The sequence below is a fragment of the Penaeus chinensis genome, chromosome 26 (assembly GCF_019202785.1).
Source record: "Penaeus chinensis breed Huanghai No. 1 chromosome 26, ASM1920278v2, whole genome shotgun sequence".
NCBI classification, from domain to species: Eukaryota; Metazoa; Arthropoda; class Malacostraca; order Decapoda; family Penaeidae; genus Penaeus; species Penaeus chinensis.
Window position 1 is genome coordinate 17,501,986 of NC_061844.1, and position 17,500 is coordinate 17,519,485.

The following is a 17,500-nucleotide window of genomic DNA, read 5'->3' on the forward strand; positions in this document are numbered from 1 at the left end:
ACAAATATATTTTTAAAATGTATACATGCAGTGGGGAGAGTTGCAGCATTTATCACTATTACCCAGTACTGTTTTTTAAAGCACTTTAACCCGATCAGCACGTATGGAAAGAATACATGCCGTGCCTGATGTAATACAAGTTTATTTATTGTATTTACAAATAGATGGCTCTACAAGTGCTTAGTCACCAAGGAGTCAGTTATTAGTCCTACCTATCTCACCTGTTTATCCTTTTCTTTTGCATTATTTCATTGTCTTAAATGTTATTGAGATTTTAATAACAATTTAATAATCATAACATCAATAATAATAATAACAGTATTGATATCAACTGTATTAGCAAGAAAAACACATTTTCCCACCAATTCAAGGAATGGGGAAATCAGGATTGGTCACTAGGGCTACTGATAGACTCCTTGCCGGCTGAGCACATGTAGAGCCATCTGTATGTAACAAAATTCACAACAAACTACAGGGGACAGAACATAAATCTGGGGTGATTGGGTTAATTATATTTACTCTATTGGATGTCACATGAGAATAAATTAAAAGAATTTTTGTGACTGATTGCAAACAGTTCATTCTCTATATGTTCCCAAGATGCACTAGCATGCGGGAAAAAATGTTGATCGTGAAATATAAAACTGTGAGTGATAAGTTAACAAGAAAGGAAATAGGTTGTTTTTTTATATTGGAAAGGGGGATTGTTTGGAGATTTATGCCTCATTATGTTCACGTTCAGAATCCATTTTTCAACCAGAAACCTGACAGCGTGATATCCTTGCTCCATCTCTTAAGTAATATAGGGGTATTTTCATGAAATTTAAGTTTATCTAGACTAAGCTGCACAGTTGAGAGAACAGAGGAAAACCTATTTTTCTTGGTTACATAGAGTATGAGAGAAAAGTTCTGAGGCATTTACCTTTGTCCTGGGAGAATCACAAGTTGGGTAAACTCGTGGGAAGAACTTGCTGAAAGTTATCATATGAATGAGTTGCTTTTTCTTTCTTCCTTTGCTTTTTGAACACTGCAGGAAGAATCAAGCTTTACTGATGTGCTTTGATATCTCCAAGGTAGACCTTTTAATCTCTTCAGAGGGATTTTAATAACTGGTGTTCCCTTCAGCTATCTCCTCCTTGAAATGAGTTATCCAAGTCGGAATCTTATTGCATTTATGTCATCCTTCCGCACTTATGGCTCAAGTTGAAGGACTGGCTTGGAAGATGTTTTGGTCCAAGGAGATTTCTAAGGAGACTATGTATTCCCTCTTCTCCCTCGGAGGTATCAGACCCACAGCACCCTTGGTCAGTTGTTGATTCAAGATGTTCCAGAGAGGGTGGGGGACTGATTGTGTAACAAGAGGATGCTAGGCCCACAAGCTAGGGGCTGTAATAAGATATTTAGCATGTTAGGAGGCTTTTTTCCTGCATTTTATTATCAATTTCAGCAAGACTGTGCTTAGGTTGTTAACTTGATTATTGAGGTTTCCATGTTTCTCTGTAATATGTATTACTTTTATGAGGGGTGCATCTATCTGCCTTCCTCCCCCAGATCTGCCACTGCTATGGATTCATTGTGAATCCTAACATCATTTTATAGGGTATTTGATTGTCCAAGGGTTGAGCATTTTATCCTTCAAGATGATTGAAGAAACAGTACTTGGACATCAGTGCAGACTTTACAGCATACCTTTGGCTTTGTTATTATTACATCTGTGGGGAAAAAGAAGACAGAAATAGCCTAATATTTTGGTTGACTACTGCCTGTATTGTATAGATTCTTCGTTGAAGGGCTTTTTAAAATTTTATTCCAATAACGCTGACACAAGTACAACTTAACAACATAATAAGGCTTTTGATTAGTGTACTTAGTATATAGCTGATTTGTGGCTAGAACTGCAGTAGTTTTTTTAAGCTGAATACCTTCAGCTACATCTTCATCATGAATGCAGTCATGTAGAGGCAACCAGTCAAATACATCTCTTGCATTGTGAAGATATTCTCGTTCACCTCTTCGACATTTGTCACAATGAACACAGTTCTAGCCTGGGTATTTTTACCTCATTGTTGCTTCTGGGTTGTGGCTGGCATCAGTTCATAATTTGGCTAAGGTATGGTGAGATAAAAGTGATTGTAATTGTTTTTCATTTTGATAACCTCACATGGTACAGTGTTTATGTTTGGTGAGTCATGGTAATTTAGTTTTGTGAAGAATTAACATAGTAGACACATGTTCCTAATAACAGCATATGGGGGTGCAAATAACATGTTGATTAAAATATGAAATTCATTATCATTCAACAACATTTAGGAACAGAAGTCATTGGAAACAGTTCCACATAACAACATTTATGTATTAGATGCTGCTGAAAAAATTATAGTAAGTAAGTATATTGATTAATTATGTCAAAGAAGGATAATAATGATGATCGCATGAGGATGGAAGAAAGACTCTTTTTTTTGCAAAGTGTTTTTGCTTTAGATTGCAAAGATATTCTGCATAAGAACAGGCATTGCATTTTTTATAGTAATGATATTAGTAGTAACGATAATGATGAAAGTAATAATAATAGTAACAAAAATTTTATTGATAGTGATAATGTAATAAGTTATAATAAAATTAATAATAATGATAATTTTTGTTGTTGTTATTATTACTATTATTATTATTATTATTATTATTATTATTATTATTATTATCATCAACATCATTATCATTTTAATATTATTATCATTGTCATTATCATCATTAGTAGCAATAGCAGTTGTTGTTGTAATAGTAGTAATGATAATAGTGATATTAATAATAATGATAATAGTAATAAGAGTGATAATATTACTATTACTAATAATTATATTAATAATAATAATAATAATAATAATAATAAGATGAATGAGAATGATAATAATAATAACAGTAATAACGATTATGAAGACAATAATAATCATAATAAATGTAATGATAATAATGAAGAGGAAAGATAATAATAATGTTGAGGAATAATAATAATGATAATGATAATAGTGATCATACTACTACTACTTGTACTTCTGCTACTACTACTACTACTACCAATAATAATAATAATAATAATAATAATAATAATAATAAAAATAATAACAGTAATGATAATAATAACAACAAGAATAACAACAAGAACAACAATAATAATGATAAGTATGATAATGGTGGTGATAATAATAATAATAGTAATAATTGTAAAAAAAAATGGTAATGATAATAATAATAATGATAATGATAATGATAATAATGATAATAATAACAATAACTATAGTAGTGGTAATAATAATCATAATGATGAAAATGATAACAGTAATCTGATAAATATTAGAATAAAGAAAACTATGACTGTATGCAAGTATTTCTGTATATTCTTTTTATCTTGCTTTTACTGTATTAAGCAATAGTTAAAAGCAAAATAAATGTGCTAACCATCTAAGGTCATATAGCACTATAGAAAGGTTATATACTGTATTAAGAAGTGAAAGTGAAACATTAGCATAGATCACACTTGGAATTCGTCGTTTGATCATGAGCGAATACAGATAACCAGTTTTAACCCAACGCTGACAGGTGATAAAAATCCCTGAGAATTTTAAACTCTGGAGATTTCTGGCAGCGGGCCAATGTTGTGGAAAGGGGAGAATGATATGTATCCATGATACAGATGATCACAAGGTGAAAGTGGTGTATGTCTGTGTTTATGTATGTGTGTATGTATATCATATATGTACAATGTTTATGTATATGTACATATATATATATATATATATATATATGAAGGGTGTTCGTTAAAGATCTCCCCTGACCCACTTCCCATGGATGTACAGGAATGAAATGTCATACAGTTATTAGTCTTTCTCAACATAGGTCCCACCAAGAGTGACACTTCTCCCATCCTTTTATGCAGTTGTCGACTCCTCACTTGTTGATGTCCAGAGGTTGCATTTGAAGCCATGAGGTGATTTCAGAAATTAGCATTACCTGTCATAAATGAGTTCATGGACAGAAAGAGGTGAAAGTCAGGTGGTACAAAGTCAGGAGAAGAAGGAGGAAAAAGAATGTCGTAGCCACAGGACCGCGCTTCCATCTGGGCAATGTGAGGGTTGTGAACAGGGGGCATTGTCTTTTAGGAGGCGGTCACCTTTGGTCAACATTCCGAGCCTCTTGCTTTTGATAGCCTCCTGCAATTTCTGTAGCAGTGAAATATAGTTAGCTCGTGTAATTGTAGTGCCTTTTGCCTGGAAATCCATCATCACAACTACAAAAGTCTGTTAGCATGACCTTGCCAGCCGAGGGTGTGACTCATACCTTTCTGGGGGGCTGTGAGTTAAAATGCTTCTAATGTTTTGACTGGGCCTTAGTTTCCAGGTCATAGTGATGGACCCAAGTTTCATCCTGCATAATTAGTCTGTCAAAAAAGTCCTCCTGGTTTCCTTGGCACATGGCTTAAAGAGCCTTGGGACAATGGACTCATTCCTGCTTCTGAAAAGGTGTGAGTAACTGGGAACTCATCAAGAAGACATTTGCATATGCAGATGGTCATGAATGATTTTGTCCACAGACCCAACAGTAATCTTGATATCTTGGGCAAGCTGACGAACAGTAATACGGCAATCTCTACTTGATGGATGGGGGACCGATCACACCTGAACTGGTAGTGCCACTGTTTAACAACATCATATGATGGGGCATCATCCCCACAAGTTGCTTTCATTTCATCAAATGTCTCTTGTGGTGTGCAGCCATACAAGGACAAAAACCTGATCACTGCCCAATACTCCACTGGTTCCATTTTTACACCTTACTGCACCTTCACCATTGTAACAGAAAATATATTATGAGTTAAAGACTGGAAATTCACACATGACCTATAGAGATGTGTATCATTATACATGTGAAATTTCAGTCTCCCAGGATAACTGGAAGTGGGTCAGGGGAAATCTTTAATGAGCACCCCTCATATATGTACACACATATACATACATGTACATTTAGAGGAGTGAATGAGAATGGATATCTTCACAGTGCAAGAGATTTATCTGACCAGTTTAAATTTTATATGTAGTTCTGATGAAAATGTAGTCAAAACCGGTCAAATACATCTCTTGCAATATGAAGATATTCATTCAAATTCATAAATTTTCTACATGGTTCATAAATATACATACACATACACTTATACACACTTTTATACACAGACATATACACATAAACTTATACATAGACATACATACATGCATATACATAAATAAATGCCTATGTTCCTTAGTTATTTTTACTCTATTTTCAGGTGTTTTGAAATGACATTAAAACATTAATTTCCAATGAGTACATTTAAGAAGTCTTCAGTAGATTTTAGAAAGAATTGATAATTTTGAAACTCCCACTTGAGAATGATAAAAGGAAATGAAATATTTTTAGAGGATACTTCATTCTAAAAAGTAGAGATAATGATGTGAACATTCATAATTTTTCCTGATTTTCTAAAGCTGTTTTGTATCCCAAGTTTGTTTTTATCTTAACCTACATTTTGCTGGTTATTTTTATTTTTATTTTTTTTTTTTATCAGATATGTAGTATGTGTTCTGTACTAAATTGCATAGGAATCCCTCTCTTTTTTTTGTTTAGAGGATGCAATATCTGGATGCCTTTTGCAGTACGAGTCTGTGCGAGGATTGGTGGATGAGCAGTTTGTGGTAGCATTCTTGGAGGTGGAGTGGGCAGGGCGTGTACAAGGCCGCGTGTACATCCAGCTCCTCGACAATGCTGGTAGAACACTCCAGTTCATGTACTTCTGTACTGGAGAGCGCGGACCATCCTACGCCGAGACTCGCTTTTTCGCAGTTTCCCTCAGAGGGCGGCCAGGCGAGCAGCTCTGGGGTGGAGACTATGAGAACAACGACGGCTCTGGTGGGGCTGCACTCGAGGGCATGGAGCGTGGCGAAAAGAACCACCAGGATGTTGTAGGCAGGATTGGTGGCTGGCTACTACTACACGGGCTACGGGCAGGACCACAACCCTTCCCAGTTTGGCATTTACCTGAGGGATATGCCTGGGTATTCTGAAATGTCTTCCATTGGGCGAGTCCTAGTGGGGCAGGATATTCTGAATTCATTAGGACGCCTGAACAATGTGAAGTTGGCGAACGTGGCTAGCTGTGGCGTCCTGCTGTCGTTCTGAAGGCTTACGTGTTATTCTTGGTGCATTTATGAGGGCTAGGGTTTCTATTCTACCCATTCACCGTAACCAATAGTACTCAAACCTCATCATAGCAAAATATTTAGAGATCTCAAAAAAAAGGAAAGAAAAAAAAATCTATTAATGGATAGGTAAAAGAAGTGAATAGATGAGAAATAGATATACCTATAAATATATACATGTACTATATACTGTATACATATTACCATATTCCTTTACTTTATCAATGTATTGTAAGTTGTATCTCGTTAACACTCAAGGAGGGGAAAAAATAAAGACATTACTGATTATTTAAAGATTTTGACATCTTTGGAAAATATACCAAAGATCTTAAGAGTCATTTCTAATTCCTCAGTAATTACTCTCTTAGTGTTACTGAGGAAAGAGAAATATACGTGATTGTGTATTTCTTATTTGTAAAGCTATCTGAATATTTTCATCCTGTTAAAAATTTATATGGTATTAAAAGGTGGGAATGAAATTGTGGTTTGACATATATTTAAGAATCTGATTTTAAAATTGTAAACAAAAATTTGGTAAATGAAATCTTTTATATAAATATGGTCATTTTTATTATCCATTTCTTTGTCATTTTTTTTTTTCCCAAGAATTTAAGAGAAATATATATAGAACAATAAATCGTAAGAAAAGAGAAAGAAAATATAAAAACAAAAAAAGGGATATTTTCTGTTTTTAAATCTTTTGTTCTTCCTCTATGATCTTATTTATATTTTGATATTTTGATAATGGCTTAAACATTCAAAATAAAATTATTTGAATTTGGTCTGCACTGATTTAAGAAATACAAATGGTTTTTAATCAGCAACAATTCAAACAGATGAATATTATCAGTTATAGAAAGATATGCTTTTTAGTCTGATTATAAGATGAAACATTATTTTATTTTAACCCTTTAAACGATTAGACTGTATGATGTTTTTTTTATATCTTTTAGGTAGTTTAAGCAAAAGGAAAATCATTGAAGGTTGCATAACAGTAGCAATTTGTCAGGGGCTCATTTTGACTGGTATTTGACAGGGTAAGTAAGAATGCTATTCAGGAAATGAATAATGTTTAACAAGTACTAGAATGTATTATATTACAAGAGTAGGGAAACAAGGTCACTGTCTTTCTTCCAGGTTTTGCTGGGTACATGCACTGTCCATTGTAGCTTTGTTTGTTTACATGTAGATGGCTTCACAAGCGTTGTTTTCACCAATGAAGCAGTTACTAGGCCTACACCTCACCTGTTTACCTTGTTTCTTTAATATCTGGGTAAAAAGGTATTTATTTATGGTGCTATTATTATTATTATTATAAAATTGTTAACAGTAACAATAACAATTAGAATTAAAAGATGTCTTTCCAGATATTCAAGGAGTGGGGTAAACAGGCAAGATCAGGTAGGCCTGACATTTGACTCCTTGGTGACTTCTGAACCATCTATGTGCAAGCAAAATAAAATAAAATCAGTAATTACAAGGATAGGTCCACTCCCAGCATCAATGAGTAAAGCACTTTCTTGAACAATTTGATAATGATGCAAAGATTGCATATTCATAGAAGTAGGTCCATCATACACCTATACCTATTCTCTACTTTTTTCTTTCTTTCTCTTTCACTTTCTCTCCTTCTCCTTCTCTTCCTTCTTCTCCTTCTCCTCTTTCTCCTTCTCCTTCCTTTTTTTTCTTCTTTTCCCTCTCCCTCCATCTCTCCCTCTTTTTATGAAGATCTACATAAGAGGTTTGTGATGATTGCCTAAATTCAGCAAGACCAAATAACATTGTTGTATTACAATATATTGTTATTATGACCAACCTGTCAATTTTCCAATAACTATCTTCATCACTGTTACCCTGACACCCACCAACACTAAACCTGTCAGTTGTAGAGTTGCCTCATGAAAAAAATGAAAAGGAAAAAAGGGTGTAATAATCAATATACTGCAAACAAGCAAACAGTGTGTGTGTGTGTGTTACAAACAAGTGTGCATGTGTGTGTTCGTACACATGCATTTGAGTGAGTGTCCGTGTGTGTATGCGTATGTGTGTCTATATAATAATAATAATAAATTAGGGTTTGGTGTGACAGGCTCTTATGACTCTAGTCAAATTATGGCTGCCTGTTTATTGTGCTTCTAAACTATGCTGTGTGCAAGGAATGGCCAAGGTTACCATCCACTTGTGGTATGGGACTGAATGCAGGTCATCAAGATTGCTAAACGAGAATGCTACCACTGCACCACACAAGTGTGTGTGTGTGTGTGTGTGTGTGTGTGTGTGTGTGTGTGTGTGTGTGTGTGTGTGTGTGTGTGTGTGTGTGTTGTGTGTGTGTGTGTGTGTGTAAGACCCAAAAGATGAGAAAAGAAAAAGAGAGGAAAGAAAAGGCTACGTACAACCAGTAGTTACACTATTGAGTTCCAAACAAGCATAATAAAATGTAGTGCCTACATAAACATTACCTGAATGATCTTACACTTAATTCCATATAACACAACTTCTCTGGTGTGTGCTAACCACGTTATGATAAATAGAAAATACAGTCACACATAGTTTACTTTATTTATTATTTTTTTCTTTTCTTTTCCTTTCTTCTTTATTTTATTATCATTTCTTTTTAATATAACTGTCTACAAAACCTGCTCTTCTTCCCCTTGAGTGGTCTTTCTGTACAGGATTAGATCTCTACAGTTATTGATATATATACACTTTTTTTCTTAACGATATATACTTCTCTTTATTTCATGCGTTTGTAAAAGTTTGCCACAATTGACGTGCTGATGATATTAATGACACGTTTTCCCTATTGTTTTTGAACGAGTTTCTAATTATTTGGCCTTCACTGCCTAACCTAGCGTATCCTAGCCTAGCATAACTGGGCTTAGTCTAATCTAGCTGTGGCCTCTAGACCCCCCTCTACTAGCCTCCCTTTCCCCTAATGACTGAGAAATGTGGTTTCTTTCTTTATTTTGTCTAATTGATTATCATTGTAATTAGTAGTAGTAGTAATAGTAGTATTGTTTGTATTATTATTTTTATTGTTATTGTTATTATTATTTTCATTTTTATTGTTATTATTATTATCATTGTCTATTGTTATTGTTATTATCATCATCATTATAATTATTATCATCACATTTATTATTATTATTATTATTATTATTACTACAATCATTATCGTTATTATTATTATTACTATTATTATTATTATTGCATTTTTTACTGATATATATATCCTTTGAATTTACTAAAATAAATATATTTGTGTGTGTGTGGCTGGGTGTCTACATGCAAGTATGTATATACTGTATTGATTAAACAAATCAAACTTGTAATTTCAACCAAAGCACTCATTCTTGAGGACCCCAATAACAGCATTTTAATCCACACACTTTGAAATTCCAGTACGATGCGATACGGAGAATGGTCGATGAGAACTACGTAGTCACTTTCCTGGAAGTGAAGAACGCCGGTGTTCTTCAAGGACGAGTGTACATCAAGCTCTTTGATGATGCTGGCCGGACACGCCAGTTCATGTACTTCTGCTCGGGGGAGAGAGGGCCATCGTATGCCAACACCCACTTCCTGGAGGTTCTGCACAAGGGCCAGCCCGGGGAACAGGTCTGGGGCGGAGACTACGAGAACGACGACGGCAGCGGAGGAGCAGCTTTACCGGGGATGGAACGTGGCGAGGAGAACTTCCACAGCATCGTCCCTGGGCTCGTGGTCGGCTACTACTTCCCGGGCTATGGCTATGATCACAACCCCTCGCAGTTCGGAATATACGTGGCCGAGTGGTGCTACACCTCTGATATGTCCTCCATTGGGATGGTGATAGACGGTTTGGACATAATCTCCGCAGTGGCCAAGCTTCCGGACGTTAGAGAGAGCTGTGTGTCAGATTGTGGGTTTTTGCTCTTTCACTAAGTACAAGAACGATAAAAAAAAAATAAAAAAAATTGTTTCGAGAAAGATTTGGTGGACTGATATTTGTCAAATAAAGTCTGAAAAAGGCTATGAAAAGTTATGGCAAATTTCAGGCTAAGATAAGTGTGTGTTTTTATGTGTTTTTTTTATTTTTTTTATACTATATGTTACCAAATTTATTTTAGTTTAACCTATCTACTAAAAAGTAGATAAACAACAAAGGAGAAAAGATAAGATCAGATTAGAGATTATCACAACATGCTTTTATTTATGTACTTTTGAGTGTACAAAGGTTATTTGTATGTGTAATAGTACAGGATGTGGTACATGTGCTGTTGACCCATTCAGTGTTTTTGGCAGTTATTCGATAGTTGATTGTTAACCCCCACTGTCTCATCATTCATATCCCTCATGAATTCATAGTCTTTTAGGCACTGTTTACTCATCATACTCATTAACACTGTGCATTCTCATTACTATAATTATTTTTTTAATTCTGCATAAATCATGTAAAATGTCATATTTAAAGTGGTCTAAAATATGCCGTGAGATTGTACAATGTCTTTCTAACAATTGCTTGAATCTCATTAAGATTTGAATAGGTGTGATTTAGGTGCATCAGAAGTATGAATAGATAATTATTTATATATATATATATATATATATATATATATATATATATATATATATATATATATATATATATAATATATAAAATATATAAAATATATAAAATATATAAAATATATAACATATATAAAATATATAAAATATATAAAATATATAAATATATAAAATAAATATAATTTTTTTTCTTGGGGGGGGGAATTATATATATATATATATATATATATATATATATATATATATATATATATATATATATATATATATATATATATCCCCCCCAATAATAAGAGATAGAACAGAACAACATAAAAACCTCTGACAGAAATGAAATGCATAAACTGTTCAATGTGATTACAAAATTGGAGGAATGGCACTTTATAAACCCTATAATACTTTTAATCTCAGAAAAGAAAAAGCTAGCAACTCAACCAGGACTCTCGAGTACGTTGATCTGCCAAGTCTCTCGAGAAAAGATGAGAAAGTGGTGTAAAGGAATGATTGTATTGTATACAGGTTTTAAAAATGGCAAAGATATATAAACATAAGTATTAAGTGTTACCTGATTAGAATTTAACCGAGAGACTTGAGGAGTAGTCCTGAGTCAAGGGTGAGTTACCGGTTATTTTGAGATTGGACGCAATGTAGATGACTTGATTCTTACAAGAGTGTGACACATTCATCATTGGAGATACCAGTGTTTCAAGAGAGTGATGACAATAAATAAAATAGAAAAATGCAAAGAGAAATGAAGAAAACCACTTTCTGCAAATATTAAATGCATGTCTGTTGTGTCGGTCTATGCAAAGATATCTTTCTTCTACTGCAATAATATCATTCGTAATCATGCATGTCTACTGTCAATTCTGGATTTCATCTTCTCTGGGCCCACACCTTTTGTGTGTATACTGACATCATTCTATAATCCTGTTCCCTAAATCTAATAGAAAATAGACAAAATTTCCACGTAGAAATCACTGTGAACTAGAAAACACATGTTACTGTTGTCGCTGGGAAATGCTTGTCTGTCTTCAAAGTTTTTAAAAAGCTGAAAATTCATCTCCATTCTATATACAGATATATATATTCATGCATGACTTCACATATAAGGGGAAAATTTTGTTTTTTCCACCTCTCACTGACGCTTATTATTATTAAAAATTTTCTATGTTGTGACCTTTCTTTACCATGAATTTGTGTATAAAAGATTTTCATAATAAACAGTCTGAAGTATAAGAGGAACTGTAAAGAAAGTTCTTGATAAATTTAGGTTATACTTTATTGACAAATAACACATACATTCATTATATGCAGACCTTACACTACAGATAATATCACATCATATCATATACCAAGACAGAAATAAAGAACAACATATCATAAACTCTTTTATATCCAACAAAAGTTCATTTTGCATTCAACTGGGTCATTATCTAAACTTTTAAGAAAAGACACCCTTTAAGACAATGACACAACCTGACTGGTACCTGGGTATTCAGGGAGGTTCAGTTCGTACTTCTTCTGCATCTGTGGAGGAACAAAGCGGCCTCCTAGCATGTGGTACCTTCCTGGGAGCGGAGAGGAACAAAAATGGGGTCTATAGAGCACACCTTTTTTCCTTGTTGTTCAAGTTTGTATTTGTGGGGGAGCATGCAAGGTTACAGAGAAACGGGGGGGGGGGGGGGGGGGGGGGATGTATATACATATTTTTCATACATATACATAAAACAGTGACTAAAAAAAAAAAAAAAAGCCACATCAGCAACCACCTAAAAATACACAACAGCACACAAACCTCTGAAGTGTTTGGCACACCGCTTGGGGGCTGTGAGAGAGATAAGCATGTCAGGTGCTAGAGCTGGGGTGTCATCCGTTGGTCCATCCTCCACGTGCCAACCAGAGGGAATATCCACGCTAACCACCGGAACACTGGTCTTTGGAAGGGAGAACAGAAGTCACACTTTTTGGTGAACACTTTGAAGGGATGGGATCAAGGTAACGACCTTTAGGAATATGGGGCTAAGGGGGTGATCATATGGATATGCAGAAAGGGGTGGTTAGCATGTTGGAAAAGTTATACAATGTGTATATAGTTTACCAATGACCATGGAAAAACATTAAGAGCTACTTGTAAAACAACTGTGACTGGCATAAAAAAAAAATATATATAATTAATCCTTTTACTTCATTCTATACTGAAATAAACAAGGTTATTCAACATTGATAACAAAAAAATTACCAACCTTGCTTAGCAATTCTATAATAGGTGCAAAGAGTGGTCTTACAGGAGGCTTGAAACTGAATCCAAACAGAGCATCCACAATCAAGTGATATTTGCTGTAAAGAAGTACTTGATATTAGGATAGATCATGGTATAATAATCATCAATATTAAGTCTCATCTATTGTAAAATTAACCCATTGAGTGTAAAGCTACAACTTCAGCTGCTAAGCATCACTAATGATCAGATTCCAGAACAGAATACGGGAATCACTCAGCTGCAACTAAAATTAAATGGAATTATGATGCCAAGATTAGCGTCAGAGTATATTCCACTGTTGCTTCACAATGCCAAAACCAGTGTCACCATATAGAACCGGTTAATTGGCTCTTCACTGACTGAGCACTTGTGGAGCCATCTATGTGCAGACAAAATTCTCAAAAAAAATATATATATATATATAGTTATAGTACATGTACCCAGCAACAATGAATTAACTAATGCTTTACTTTGAACACAGATATCACATCAGTTTTAAGAAGGCATCTGGCAAAGCCGTAATATAAATCTGTCAACCAATAAACCAGTAAAGGAATGGACCCAAAAACACGTACCTGCTTAGGCTCTCCATACTCGGCATTTCTTTAATGAAGGCTATGTCATACATCTCGCACTGCTTGACGAGGTTGTTAAACAGTGGCTTGTCAGTTGGCTTCGGGTACAGGATTTCGGGAGTGAAGCCCAGCAGTCTTAGATGCCTGGCACACACTAGCCCATCGCCCCCGTTATTTCCAGGTCCTGCACACACCAGCACTCCTTTACCGGGGTCTGGTTTATACTTCTGTGATGGACAGAACACAGAATAGGTTGAGGCAGAGGAGTTTAAAGAACCAATTAAAATTAGATAATCAAAGGGAGGAAGAATATTTGATGGAGCTGAGTCAAAATGTTTACCAGTGTGTGATCCTTAGCATTTGCTGAAGAATTTTATATCAATCCTACTCTCTATACCCTTGCAGCAAGAAAGGGTGTAGGGTATATACATATAGGCATACATTTACATGCACACACATTATAGATCAATAATGTAAAGATTAACCATTAGCCATCATCATGATTAAAGACCATTCCACTCACTCTTAATATAAAATAAGTATATCACAATTGCATATTTGTTCTTACATCTAATATCTACTTAACAGGAAACTCACCTCTGCAATTGCATGAGCACAGCTAAGACCTGCCAATTCCATCAGCTGATCTACACTGAACTGATATTCATTAAACAATTCCAGATCCACATTAATGGCTTCTTCTTGGTTCAAATGACGTACAGACGACATGTTTCTGATGGTTGTTTTTAGAATGTCGTTCCTCGAGCACTTCTCTTTCGCTGTTTTGATTATACAATATCTATTAGCCTTCCTAGGAAAACAATAAAAATGTACATCTTTTTCCCACACAAAGAAACACTGAGCTTCTGTAAAACTGTTTTAGAAAATTCTTCTCAAAGTATGATCAATGTACATTCAATATATCTCTGCAATTTATATAACATCTAGTCTTCTTACTGACCATTAAACAGAGGATACTGCTGCTGACACTTGCTAGCTAAAATTTGAAGGCTGAGGATGCTTAGAGCAAGGCCTCTTGTTCCTGTCCTAGGGTGTAAGACTGGGAGAGCTGCAGAACTAGAACGAGCCGTTAACCTCAGCACTGTTGGGAAGGAAGTTATCATAAAACAACAGGTGCTTTACACTATAAGTTTCTCTTTCAGTAAACCAATATCTTGAACTGAGAGAAAGTTATATCTATGTCTGCCCTAGCATGGGTGGAGTTTAAATCCGTTACCTAATAAGAATTAATGCTGCATCACAAGTGCAACAGAAACATTACACTCTCCATAAAGTTTACCAATTGACCTGATAAAAGTGACCCACTGTGCACTGCATTCATGGATAATACTATAGACATTTTTTGAAGTTTAGAAGTGTATTGTACATTTGATAATTGCTCTTAAAAGAACATCCAAAATAGACTAGATCAATACTTCTTAGTTTGTTTTTTACATAGTACCTTAAAATCATGTCACAGCTAAATGAGGGAACCAATATCCTAACAATACCATAACTAATTGATCTTTATGAAACTTAATGATTCTTGAAATTTAGAATATTGAAAAAAAAAAAAAAAATCTTATAAAGCAAGAGTCAAACATCCTGGCAGCACAACTGTTAACCCTATGTCACCTTGTGCTTAGTGCTCAGTCACAAAGGAGTCAATTAGCAGACCTTGTGACCTTACCTGATTTCACCTTTCCTTGAATTTGCAGGGAAACTTTTTTTTTTTTCTAATGCTATCATTATCAATGGTGTTATTTTTATTATAGACAATATAATTACTATAATGTTATTGACATTAATAATGGTAATATAAGATAACATAACATATTTTTAAAAATCACGGAAAAGGGTAAACAGGTGATATGAGTAGTATACTCATAATTGGCTCGTTGGTGACTTAGTATCTATAAGTAAAAACAATTAATAAAAGTAAACTCAAAGTGTGAAGGTGCCTGTCAGTTTAGGGTTAATAAATGCTGTTCTACTGAAAACTAGCAAAAGATCCTAATGCTACCTGCTATCATTGATTCTTCTTTTCCTCACAAAATCACCCCAAAATTTACTTAAAAAGAACAAGAAATATACTTGCAAGTTCTTCTCCTTCTTCTACGAGAACTGGACCTTAGGTTCTTGCTGTAGGTCTACCTAAAAAAATGAAAAAAAAGTTTTGCAATTAATCATAGCTTACAGGTTCTTATTTAATCTATACATGTGTGTATGTCTGCATGTGCATGTGCATTTGTGTGTAACATACATACATATGTGTGTGTGTGTGTGTGTGTGTGTGTGTGTGTGTGTGTGTGTGTGTGTGTGTGTGTGTGTGTGTGTGTGTGTGTGTGTGTGTGTGTGTGTGTGTGTGTGAGTGTGAGTGTGAGTGTTAGTGTTAGTGTTAGTGTTAGTGTGAGTGTGAGTGTGAGTGTGAGTGTGAGTGTGAGTGTGAGTGTGAGTGTGAGTGTGAGTGTCTGTGGGTGTGTGGATGAGTGTGTGTATGTATGTGAGATAATGACCTTGACCACATTCACACTCCAAAGAAATAAATAATCCCAGTTAGGTAACAGGTTCAGCTGAGCAAAACTCGAGGTTTCATAAACTTAAGAGAGGTTTTGCTGTACTTGATTATGGTTTCTTGGACAACTTGGTTTAGATTCACTGATTCTGGGATTTTTAAGTCATTTGGATAATTATGAGTAATATTACATAGTTATACTTGTGTCCTATCTTTGCCTGTGTCAATCATATCTAAAAGTGTTCCTTAAGGTCTGTACCTTAGTTATAAATTATTGATATAACTCTTTCTTTTTTGGACAATCATAACCTACAAGAGCAAATAGGAACTGACAGACTGATAGATTGGGAAACAAGAAGACTGAATTTTATCAATGACTTTTCTATCACAAATTGAACAAGCAACAGTTCTGTAACATGTAAATAACAACCAATCATATGCTCTGCTGTTTCAAGTTGCACATCAAAATGCATGTCATCTTGCTCAAGCTATACCATACATGCCAATATACTCAAGGGAGTCGTGATCAGTAGGCCTATGTCACTAATGAGATTTACTCTTCATATTTATAGAGCCCTTGCATATGGAATCAATCTAAGCACTTTCTTACCACAGTATACATTATGGTTTATTGGCCTTTGCCAAAAAGCCAAAGTCACTTGATGTTGCTACTATTTGATGTGTTATTCATATTACATGTATGCTCTGTTTGCAATTGGTGACTGATGTAACACAGCAGGAAAAGTACTTGAATTATTTAACTAATAATTCCTATTTACCTTTATGTTTGTCTTGCACTAAAATGTACCCATCTTTATTCAAACAAAATCTAATCAATATGAACATACAGATAGCTTCCATCAATTATTATATTCTGATCTTTTTCGACTTGACGAGCTTTTAACACCAAATAATACAACATTTTAGGACCAATTTTCGTTGTTAATAACTAACCGGAATTACCTGCGAGATGACATTCTTATATTACATATGATATGCCAGTGTAATTACCTATTTAATCTGCCGTCTGCTTGTTTCTCTCTTCCCTTTAATCTATGCAACAGTAATACTAAAAATAAACAGAAGACCTTTCATTCTGATACAAGTTGGAGACAAGACTGCGGGAATTTCGAAAAGTGGTTCATATTTCTCCTTATTTTTTGCTTGTTTCGGCATGAAATCGACTTGTTTTTCCCCTTATAGAGTCTTCTCATTACCACTCTCGTGACATCATCTCTCTTAATGGATAATCAAGACACTAAAATGCTTAAAAGAGCCCGAGAAGCAAAATAAGAAAGATTTTACCCGTGCTTCTCCATCGTCTCATCTCCGAATCATCCAATGTCAACAAAAGAGGTAACGGGCTTAAAATATT

The 17,500-nt window shown here is 34.7% G+C and overlaps 2 protein-coding genes across 8 annotated transcripts in view; one reads left to right on the plus strand and one right to left on the minus strand.

Annotated features, from left to right (window-relative positions):
• LOC125038967 (peptidyl-prolyl cis-trans isomerase E-like) overlaps nucleotides 1-10,801 on the plus strand; it is a 16,348-nt gene extending 5,547 nt beyond the window's left edge. For 3 of the 6 annotated variants that reach the window (XM_047632683.1, XM_047632681.1, XM_047632680.1), the window contains exon 5: nucleotides 9,627-10,800. In XM_047632683.1, coding sequence (XP_047488639.1) covers nucleotides 9,627-10,148 — 522 coding nt within the window. In that variant the 3' untranslated portion in view covers nucleotides 10,149-10,800. Of the gene's footprint in view, nucleotides 1-5,681; nucleotides 6,782-9,626 lie in introns of those variants that run through there. The other 3 variants (XM_047632679.1, XM_047632678.1, XM_047632684.1) reach the window with 3 other exon arrangements.
• Nucleotides 10,802-12,036: 1,235 nt separating this feature from the next.
• On the minus strand, nucleotides 12,037-17,479 carry LOC125038919 (NAD(P)H-hydrate epimerase-like). Of its 2 annotated transcripts, none has more exons than XM_047632583.1 (8): nucleotides 17,431-17,479; nucleotides 15,705-15,764; nucleotides 14,572-14,712; nucleotides 14,208-14,389; nucleotides 13,611-13,837; nucleotides 13,019-13,112; nucleotides 12,571-12,709; nucleotides 12,037-12,343 (listed from the first exon to the last, which is right to left on the minus strand). In XM_047632583.1, coding segments are annotated over exons 2-8 (894 nt in total). In that variant the 5' UTR covers nucleotides 15,706-15,764; nucleotides 17,431-17,479; the 3' UTR covers nucleotides 12,037-12,233. The 2 variants fall into 2 exon arrangements, with proteins under 2 accessions (XP_047488539.1, XP_047488540.1); XM_047632584.1 differs by lacking the exon at nucleotides 17,431-17,479 and adding an exon at nucleotides 17,137-17,333.
• Nucleotides 17,480-17,500: the final 21 nt, after the last annotated feature.

Bases quoted from the DNA above. Each gene is read 5' to 3' on its own strand.
- LOC125038919 (XM_047632583.1), bottom strand. The intron at 13,838-14,207 runs GTGAGTTTCCTG...TGTCCATCACAG, and splicing joins GTGCTCATGCAATTGCAGAG to AAGTATAAACCAGACCCCGG. The intron at 13,113-13,610 runs GTACGTGTTTTT...ACTTCTTTACAG, and splicing joins AGTATGGAGAGCCTAAGCAG to CAAATATCACTTGATTGTGG.